At 44.9% G+C, this 11181-nt stretch overlaps 1 protein-coding gene across 1 annotated transcript; it reads left to right on the top strand.

Moving 5' to 3' along the window:
- The first annotated feature begins 7725 nt into the window (after positions 1–7725).
- LOC100056237 (OTU domain-containing protein 6A) lies at positions 7726–10264 on the top strand. Its single transcript, XM_001490644.5, has one exon. It carries the CDS (start codon positions 7872–7874, stop codon positions 8736–8738), a length of 867 nt encoding a protein of 288 aa, XP_001490694.3. The 5' UTR covers positions 7726–7871; the 3' UTR covers positions 8739–10264.
- Positions 10265–11181: the final 917 nt, after the last annotated feature.

Genomic DNA, 11181 nt, shown 5'->3' on the forward strand with positions numbered 1-11181 from the left:
GGAGACTGTGGCCAGCCTGAAAAGATTGGGAGAGATGCCTGCTGGACAGGAAGAATTCCTGGAGGCTGAGTGGTCACTCCCTCCACTGAGCCACCCCTGAGGGGGTCATCTTTCATATCAAGCCCCTGCCCTGAGGTCTTGTGTTTTGTTATTCTTGCCTCCTCACACATCTGTCCACCTACTCTGACCCCCTCGCCTCCTTCCTGGTCTGTGAGCTCTCAGGGGCAGAAACTGGGTGGTACTGGGTACTGTTCTCATGTACCCAGCCCCAGACACAGGCCACACAGTAAGCATTCTCTAGCCTTTGTTCTAAAAATGCCTGAGTGACCTGTGTGGCTGGCACTAAGCAAATCTCTGGGGCTTGGTTCTTCAAACGTAAATAGGAAAAGTACTCCCCCTTGGACTTATGAGAATCCAGATAAGAAATAGATAGCTAATCACCTTGGCGAACTGTGAAATGGGGTCCACATGTGGGTTGCTTCTGTCATTATCATCAAGAGGAGAGGTGGGGAGGGTAGGACAAGTCACTGAGGAAAGAAAGCCCAGAGTTCACTTGGGCATTCCCCGGGATGGGATTCCCTCCAAGCAATGTTGCCTTAGAGAAAGGGTGTCAGAAACTCAAGAGCGGAATCAATGACAGGGTGAGCATTTGGAATATCCTAGAAGCTCTGATTCTCTATCTGCACGGAGAAGGCCATGCGCCCAGTTGATGCATCTGCATGAATCCCACCATCCTAACACTACACAGTGAAACGGTCAAGGCTGTTTGGGGGCTTCCAGTCTTTAGTCTTAATCCACCTCCATCATCTCCCCACCTCATCCTCAAAATCCCTGGAGATTCTGAGGCTCAGAGACTGTCAGAGCTAGAAGGCTCTCCGAGGTTTTTAATTCCAAGCCACCCAGGGAGGGCTCCTCATGGCCTTCATTGAGCCCTGTGCCAGTGAAATCCTTCTTCCTGCTCTTACATCCAGGCCCAGCTCCCCACTGGTCCTACTCTAGGCCTCTGGAAATAGACAAAAAATAAAGCCAGTCTTTCCCTTATGCAGCGGTTTTCACCCCACCCAGGTAGGGTTACCAGATAAAATACAGGATGCCAGTTAAACTCGAATTGCACGTAAACAACAAATAATGTTTTAGTATAACTATGTCCCAAATATTGCGTGGGACATACTTACGCTAAAACATTACTCGTTGTTCATCTGAAATCAAATTTAATGAAGTCCCGTGTCTTTATTTGCTAAATTTGGCAACTGTAAGACCCAGGATCATGTGATCAGCAGTTAACATACTGTGGGAGCCACAGCCAAGCCTGGTCTGTCACATCCAGAGAGCAGACCTCACTCAGTGGCTCAGGAGGTCTGTGCATCACCCCCAATATCTCAGCTGGATAGAGTAGGCTAGTCCCTATCCCCTGCACTTAATGGTTTAGTCAGATTTTCTCAAAGCCATCCTCATTATGCTAGGGAAGTTTTCCTGCATACCCTGCGTCCACCCACATCCCATCCATTTCTTCTGCTGGCTGGGCAGGGCTTTTAGGCATTCTGGCTCAAGTGCTAGTTTTCCCTTTCTCTCATCTGGCAAATTAAGAATGATCAGAGGATGGAGGCCCAACCAAGAAACCAAAACAGAAGGTTAGTGATGGGGGGCAGGAAAGGCTGAGACTGACTCAGCTGGAAGGTGCCAGAGTGGGCTCCCAGTGCTTCAGAGGGTTGGAGATGGCCACTCTCCTCTGCCCTGGTGGGCAACGGCTATCTTTCTTGTTTCTAAAGGGCCCCCAGGATTTGAGGGCCTCACATGGCCATTTCTGCCAGAAGACTCACTCCCACCTCTAACTTCATGTTACTGGTGACAGTAATGACTCTCAAATTCTCCCATGCGTACTCATGTGATCCCTTGTCAGATGTGGAAGGGGGACAAGAGAAGCTACTCTGAGTATATAGACCATCGATGAGGAGGGACAAAGGGAGAAACAGGGCTAGGACTATAGTCGAGGGTGAGATTGTGAACCTCTGTTCCAAAACTCTGCTTCAACTTTGCATGCTATTCTATAGTTACTTGGTTTTTGTCTGTCTTCCCCTACTTGGTTATGAACTCCTTGAGGTTAGGGATCTTTATCCGTTTTGTTCACTGCTGTATCCACAGTGCCTAGAACGGTGCCTGGCCTATAGTAGGACAGAAAAATGGTGGCCGAATGAATAAAGGAAGGAGCAAAGCAGATCAGAGGCAGGAGCAGGGGCAAGAACAAGGTTGGGGGTCAATACAGAAACCAAGCAACAACACAGCAGAAAACTAATGTGGTCACGAACGTATGTAGAAGATATTTATGGCAATTGTATTATAAAAAGGTGCAGGTAGAGAGATGCAAAAGGAGATAAGATTTCTATGCTTCACTCAAACTGGTAAAATGACAACACCATGGATTTTTATAATACACACACACACACACACACACACACACACACACATACACACAAATACATAAATGTACCTAGAGTAACCACTAAAAAAATTATACAAGGAGATGCACTCGAAAACTTCATAGATAAAATCTAAATTGAATTCTAAAAAATGTTCAAGTAACCCAAAGCAAGGCAGGAAAAAGAAAACAGAAATAAACACAGAACAAACAGAAAACAAAAAGTTAAATGGCAACTTAAGTCCTAACATATTAACAATTACATTAAATGTAAGTTACCTATATACACCAATTAAAAGACAGAGATTGGCAGAGTGGATTAAAAAACATGACCCAACTAAATGCTATCTGCAAAAAACTCACTTCAAATATAACGATGTTGAGAGGTTGAAAGTAAAAGGATAGAAAAATATATATCATGCAAACATTAATAAGGAAAAAGGAGTAATTATATTAACATCAAATAAAGTAGATGTTAGAGCAAAGACAATTACTGGAGACAGACAGGGGCATTGCTTAATGATAAATGGGTGAATCTACCAGAAAGACAAAGCGATCCTAAATGTGTAGGATTTGCAACAGAGGCGCAAAATATTGGAATCAAAACCTGATAGAACTGAAAGGAGGAAGATAAAAAGCCACAATTACTGTTAGAGACTTCAACACTCCTCTCTCAACAATAAATAGAAGAATTAGACAGAAAATCAGGAAGGATATAGAAGTCAACAACGCTATCAACCAATGGGATCTAAATAACATTTATAGAACACATCACTCAACCATAGTAGAATACACATTCTTTTCAAGTGCCCATGGGACACATCTTTGTCAAGATAAAACTTATCCCGGGCCGTAAACAAACCCCCAACAAATTGAAATCATATAGAGTGTGTTCTCCAACAACAAAGGAATCACGGTAGAAATCAATAACAGAAAGATAACGGGAAATTCTGCAAACACTTGGAAACTAATAATTCACTTCTAAATAATCCATGAGCCAAAGAGTCTCAAGGGTTCCAAAAGATACATTGAACTGAATGAGAATGAAAATACAATATATCAAAACTTGTGCGATAGCATTAAAGTAGTACTGAGAAAGAGATTTATGGCACTAAATGCATACATTAGAAAAAGAAGAAAAGTCTGAAATCAATCGTCTAAATTCTCACCTCAAGAACCAGAAAAAGAAGAGCGAACCTCGCCCAAAGCAAGCAGAAGGAATGAAAACAGAGAACAAAAATCAATGAAATTGAAAACAGAAAAGCAATAGGGAAAACCAATGAAACAACAAGCTGGTTCTTTGAAAAGATCAATAAAATTGACAAATTTCTAGCAAGACTGACAAAGAACAAATAAGAAAAGAGAGAAGACACAAATTACCAATATCAGGAATCAAGCAGGGACTATCGCTGCAGACCCTGCAGACATCAAATGATAATAATGGATACTATAAATAACCCGACACACATAATATTTGACTGCTTAGAGGAAATGGACCAATTCCTCAAAGGACACAAGCTACCAAAATTCACTCAATGTGGAATACATAATTTTACTAGCCCTTATAACTATTAAGGAAAACAACTTTGTAATTTTAAAACTCCCCCAAAAGCAATCTTTTGGCCCAGATGTTTTCACTGGAGAATGCTACCAAACAATGAAAGAATTAACACTGATTTTACACAATCTCTTCCAGAAAAACAGAAGAGGAGGGAACAATTCTAAATTCATTTTGTGAAGCTAGCATTACCCTGATATCAAAACCAAACTAAACAGGAGCCGGGCCGGTGGCGCAGCGGTTAAGTTCGCACGTTCTGCTTCGGCGGCCCGGGGTTTGCCGGTTCGGATCCCGGGTGTGGACATGGCACCGCTTGGCAAAAGCCATGCTGTGGTAGGCATCCCACGTATAAAGCGGAGGAAGATGGGCATGGATGTTAGCTCAGGGCCAGTCTTCCTCAGCAAAAAGAGGAGGATTGGCAGTAGCAGTTAGCTCAGGGCTAATCTCCGCCGCCCCCCCCCCCCCAAAAATAACAGTACTTAGCTCAGCGCTAATCTTCCTCAAAAAAAAAAAAAGTACTGAAAAAGAAAGCTCCAGGCCAATATCTTTCATGAATGTAGATTTTTAAATCCTTAACAAAACATTAGCAAAGAGAATTCAGCAATATGTAAAAAGAATTATAAGCCATGACCAAGTGAGGTTGATTCCGGGAATGCAAGATTGGTTCAATACTTGACAATCAATCAATGTAATCGACCATATTAACAGGCTAAAGAAGAAAAATCACACAAACAGTTCAATCGATGCAGAAAACAATATTTGACAAAATTCAATACCTTCAATTCAATTCATTCATTCGTGTTAAAAACTCTCAGAAAAATAGAAATGAAGGGAAACATCCTCAACTTGATAAAGAACATCTCCAAAAACCCTACAGCTAATACTGTACTTAATGGTGAAAAAAGAAACATCTCCCATGATCCAGAACAAAGCAAGGCTGCCTGCCCTCGCCACTCTTATTCAACATAGTGCTGGAAGTTATAATTAGTACCATAAGGCAAGAAATGGAAATAAAAGGGTTCAGAGTGGAAAAGATGAAATAAAGCTGTCCCTATTCAGAGATGATATGATTCTCTACCTAGAAAATTCCAAGGAATCCTCAAAACACTCCCCCTAGAAATAGTAAGTCAGCTGAGCAAGGTCATAGAATACAAGATAAACACGCCAAAGTCAATTTTATTTCTATATACTAGCAATGAACATGTGGACTCTAAAATTAAAAATATAATACCCCTTACAAGCACTCAAAAAATGGAATGCTTAAGTGTCAATCTGACAAATATGTGCAGGACTTATGCACTGAAAATTATAAAACATCTGTGAAAGTCAATGAAAATCTAAATAAATGGAGATACATACCCTGCTGGTCATGGATTGGAAGACTCAACATAGTAAAGATGTCAATTCTCCCCAAACTGATACGGCTGTAACACAATTCCTATGAAAATCCCAGCAAGATCCTTCTGTAGATATAGACAAGGGTATTCTAAAATGTATATGGAAAGACAAAAGAATTAGAATAGCTAAAACAATTTTGAGAAAGAAGAATAAAACTGAAGTAAAGGGCCTACCTAATTTCAAGACATTGCTCAGTTACAGTATTCAAGACTATACGGTGTGGGTGGAGGGATAGACCCATAGATCACAGATATGCCCAACTGATTTTTGACAACGGTGCAAAACCAATTCAATGGAGGAAGCATAACCTTTCTAACAATTGACGCTGGAGCAAATGGATAACCATAGGCAAAGGAACGATCCTCCACCTAAGCCTCAAACCTTACACAAAAATAAACGCAAAATAGATCACAGATTCAAATTTAAAACCTGAAGCTATAAATCTTTTCAGTAGAAAACAGGACAAAATCTTTGGGATCTAGAGTTAGACAAAGAATGCTTGACAACAAAACCACGACCCATAGAAGGAAAAATTGATAAATTGGACTTCAAAATGTAAAACTTTTGCTCTGAGAGACACCAGGTAAAGAGATGAAAAGACAAGCTATAATGTGGGAGAAAATATTTGCAAACCACATAGCCAACAAATAACTAGTATCTGGAGCACATGAAGAACTCTCAAAACTCAACAGTAAAAAAAACAGTCCAGGGGCCAGCCAGGTGGCACAGCCGTTAAGTGTGCACATTCCGATTCAGCAGCCCGGGGTTCACCCGTTCGGATCCCGGGTGCAGACATGGCACCATTTGTCAGCCATGCTGTGGTAGGCGTCCCACATATAAAGTAGGGGAAGATGGGCACGGATGTTACCTCAGGGTCAGTCTTCCTCAGCAAAAAGAGGAGGATTGGCAGCAGATGTTAGCTCAGGGCTAATCTTCCTCAAAAAAAAAAAAAAAACCACAGTCCAATTATAAAATGTGGAAACAACCTGAATGTTTTACCCAAAAAGATACGACACAGATGGCAAATGAGTACATGAAAAGATGAGCAAGATTAGCTACGTAAGAAACGCAAATTAAATCCACAGTGAGATGTCACTACACATGTATCAGAATGGCTCAAATAAAAAAGTATGACAATAATAAATGCCGGGGAGGATGCAGAGAAACTGGATCCCGCATACACTGCCGGACGGAATGTATAGGCACGCTGGAAAATAGTTTCTTAACAAACTAAACATACACTTATAACATGATCCAGCAATTGTAGTCCTGGGCATTTTTACCATAGAAATGAAGACTTGCGTTCATTCACACAAAAACCTGTATATAGATGCTTGTAGCAGATTTATTTGCAATAACCCCAAACTGGAAACAACCCAGATGTCCTTCAACAGGTGAATGGTTAAGCAAACTACAATCCATTCATATCATGGAATACTACTTAGCAATAAAAAAGGAGTGAAATTTTGATATATGCAACAACTTGGACAAATGTCCACTTTCCTCATTTGTAACAAGGGGGGGGGGTTGTCTCAAGGGCCTTCCTGTTTGGGAATTCAAGATGCAGATGAGCAGGGTGAGGCAGGATGAGAGCATATTTGAAAGAGTTTGGAGCTTTATTTTATTTTTTAGAACTTCTAAAGATTCAAACTAATCAGAAAGAAGCGGCTTGATGAAAGCCGGCTGTTGTGCTTCCTGGGCGTCCTAGGGAGCCCATTCTGGAAGCTGCGGACCCAGGAGAAGGGTGTTTAGGGTAGGTGCATTCTGTTGGCACAAGCTAAGAGGTCTGCTTGGTTGTAGAGAATGACTTTAAGGAGAGCAGCTGTTGCCTTCTTACACTGAAATGGGACAGGGCGGATTTGAAGCCCATACTGAAAGCACTCTATGTTCCCAGGAACGTAAGGAAATATCTTTGTTCTGATACACAAAATTAAGGGTTTGCCAATCAAGGGATCTGAAAAATCGTAGAAAGCCACATTGCCTCCTGAACACTAGGCAAAACGGGAAGTCCAACGTCAGAGCACATTCAGCTGGTGGTATGGTATTTGTCATGTAATTCTCAGGCACGACTAGAGTCTGCACTGTGTTCAGGCTTGGAAATGAAGCCGGGAGTAAGAGTTCATGAAAAAGGTCTACAAGCCCAATTGCTGCACATAATACGTAAAGGTGGGGTAACTCGCGGGATCTAACCCTCGGGATCTTACCCGCGAGATTCGAATCTCGCTAAAACTGGAAGCAACCGTTGCTACGGGGTCTAAAAAGGGCGTATTCAGGGTCTCCCAACAGCCAATCGTAGTGCCAGGCGTGCTTGGGGGCGTGGCCATGGAGAGACAGTAGCCAATGGCAGAGAGGGCCGTGAATAAGGGGAGGACGACGGGCGGGTGAGGCGCGCAGAGTGCGGCAGACAGGGGCGGCTGAGGCGCGTAGCCCGTCTGCGGTTTGCGCTGTTAGTCAGCACTCTAGCCGGTACTTTAGCTCCCCCAAACTTAGATTAACAACATGGAAGATTCACAGCGGATGGTACGACGCCACTACCGCGAAAAGAAAGAGCTGCAGGCCCGCATCCAGAGCATGAAGAACTCTGTCCCCAAGAGCGACAAGGAGAGAAGAAAGCAGTTGCTCCTCGACGTCGCCCGCCTCAAGGCCGAGATGGAGCAGAAGCACCAGCAGGAGCTGGAGAAGTTCCAAGAGAGTTTTCCCGATGACAGCAACCTCGATTCTGTCACTGAAGATCTTGCCAAGATGGATCTCGAGAACCAGCCTCCCCGCCTCGCAAAGGCACAAAGAAGGCGCGAACGAAGGGCGGCCGAGGAGGCAGCGCGCCTGGAGAGGATCGCTGAGGTGGAGGCGGAGCGTCAGGCCGGCTTCCGCCACGACGACGAGGAAGAGAAGCTCTCCGCCATCCTGGAGGCCAGAAATCTGGAGATGAAGGAAATCCCAGCCGACGGCCACTGCATGTACCGCGCCATCCAAGACCAGCTGGTGTTCCCGGTGACCGTGGAGAGCCTGCGGCGTCGCACCGCCAACTACCTGAGGAAGCACGTCGACGACTTCCTGCCCTTCTTCAGCGACTCCGAAACCGGCGACACCTGCAGCCGCGACAGCTTCTTGAGTTACTGCGACGACATCGTGCACAGCGCGTTGTGGGGAGGCCAGCTCGAGCTGAGGGCCCTGTCGCACGTCCTGCAGACCCCCATCGAGGTGATCCAGGCCTACTCTCCCGTCCTCGTCATCGGGGAGGAGTACGCCAAGAAGCCGCTCACCCTCGTCTACCTGCGCTACTCCTGCAGCCTCGGGGAGCACTACAACTCGGTGAAGCCGCTGGAGGCCGGCGCCGTCGGGGGCGCCGCCCCGTGCCTCTTCTAGGCCCTGGCGCCGCCGAGCCTGCCACCATTGCCGCCGCCATTGCCGTCGCCATCGCCGTCGCCGTCGCCGCTGAAGCCGCCGCCGCGTCTCCTCAGTAGGCTCTGTTTTTTTCCTTCGGTTTTCTCTGTTTTCTTTCTGTTACTCAGAATTCAGCGTCCCCTCGCGTTCTCCCCGCCCCCCCCGGCCCCCCCCCCCCCCCCCCCCCCCGCCACCGTCCGGCCGCTCTGGTGCCTCTGTTGCTGCTCCGGCGGCGAGGGACCTGCCCCCCCTAGGAGAGCGCCTGCACGGTGCTCTCCGAGGGGACTGAGTTTGATAAGTTCTCGCCGCTTCTTGCCCTTAAGGGTCTTTGCCTCCCTCATCGATGAGAATTGGTCACCTTGCAAATAATTGGGGGGGGGGGGGGATATGAAATTGGAAGTTTGGTTTGATGCGTTCTTAACCTGAGGAAACTGAGTTTAGCTCGGGATCTGCAGCCTGTGCCCTGACTGTGTCGCCTTCCTCAGCTGAAGCTGGAGTTTAGTGCCCGCGAGGCCGTGTGAACGCCTTGTGCTTAGTCCTTTAGAAACCAGCGCATCCCGGACTGTTGCGGGCTTCGCGTGTCCTTCGGCCGGGTCACTCGGGAGACGTGGCGAGCCGTGCACGAGACCTCCTCCACTACTTTGTTTTGTTTTTTCATAAAAACTTGTGTTGTTCCGAATTAATTTTAGTTCTTTAGATGTTTGCAAAATTCTCAGTAATAGCGTTTGTTAAATTTAGACGTTTAATGTAGGCGTTAAGTGTAGAAAGTAAGGATACATAAACCGATAGGCTAGAGAAGGGTTACTTGAAGGTGCGAAAGATCTCAACTTAATTTCTTTTGTTAAAGATAGGGAGAGCCAGGACTTGAGTTAAGGAGTCCGTCCATTTCATTAGATCTACAACTGGTGTGAAGCAAAAAGAGACAAACCGACAGGTAGCTTAACCCCCGTCAGGGACGTGTGAGCTAGTGAGTTTCCTTTGTGCTCAGAGACGCGAAAGGGTAGGGCTTTATTCAAGTAATTGATCCACTTTGTTATATCTATCACTGGTGTGACATGTGAAAGATGTGAATTTAATAATTTTCCTTAATTCTTAGAGATAGAAAAGTATTAAAAAAGATTTTTTAAAGTATTAATGGAGTTGATCCACTTTGTTATATCTACAACTGATGTGAAGGCTGAAAGATCCGAATTTAGTAATTTTCCTTAATTGTTAGTGATAGAGAAGTATTAAAAAGATGTTTTAAAAAATGTTAATCCATTTTGTCATACCTACAACCGGCATGGGGCAAAAAAAGTGAGCAGTGTGCTTTTGTTGATATTTGAGACTTGTTGGTGTCTTGAATTTGCCAAATAGTAGTGAAAGTGAAATGATTTTCAGTACACAATTTAAAAATTCTTAATCTTTGGATTGTGTATTTCAGTGAAGTTGCTTAAATTCATTAAAAAAATTCTTTGTAACACCAAATGTTCTAAAGTAAAATATATGAACTTTAAAAATAAAAAAAATATTATGCTTAAACAATTAAAGCACTTTAAAAAATACCTAGTTCTCTGTTTCTGTGTATCTAACTTCGTATAGAGTTCGTATTCCAGGATCCACTTCAGCAAAGGAATGCTGGAGGGTTAGGGAGCAGGAGTGGGGGCACAGATGAGGCTTTTAGGAGGAGGAATGGGCCTGTGGTCTTGATGGTGGCCTGAAGTGGAGTGTTTTCCAGGGAAGGATTTAGGTCCTGAGTTAAGGTTTCACTCAGTGAAAGACATCACGAAATGGTTTCATTTAAGGATGTTCTCATTACTATGCATGAAAAAGAACTCCCACTTCCCAAAACTCACCAGTCCATGGCTACATTGCAGGAGGGAAAGAAGTGCCACTGTTTTTTTTTTTGGGGGGGGGGGGCGGTGTGGAAGTGTTCCCAAAATACAAATATGGAAACCCTGCCAATAGCTCACTGTATAAATGTGAGTGTCAGATAAATTTCAGATAGCCAGCTGGCTAAGACGCAGTCCTGCAGAAACCGGGCATTTGGGTGCATTGTGAGAAGAGAGCCTTTTGTAGGGATGAAGACACTGCCTGGAGAGGGGAAAATAGGCCAGGGAGAGAGGCCTAATCTGGAAGGGTGCCCAGCTGGGAAGGAGGGTGAAAATTTGCGGAAAAGGTCAGCCTAGGAGGATGAATGGGACATGGCAGGAGAAAGGGGAACAGGTTGGGGGGGGTGGGGGGGGGCGGGTGGCCACAGGCTGAGGAAGGGGACTGGCTGGGGAACAGGGCATAGATGGTGAAGAGAGCCTGGCTAGAGGAGGGGAACTGCGTGGGGTGTGGAACACAGGCCCATGAAGGGGGCCTGACTGGGGCCATGGCAAAGGCTGGTGAAGAGCTCTAGAAATGGGAAGGGTGCCCTACTGGAGTGGGCTGCATTGGGTGG

This window comes from Equus caballus, chromosome X (genome assembly GCF_041296265.1).
Source record: "Equus caballus isolate H_3958 breed thoroughbred chromosome X, TB-T2T, whole genome shotgun sequence".
NCBI lineage: Eukaryota > Metazoa > Chordata > Mammalia > Perissodactyla > Equidae > Equus > Equus caballus.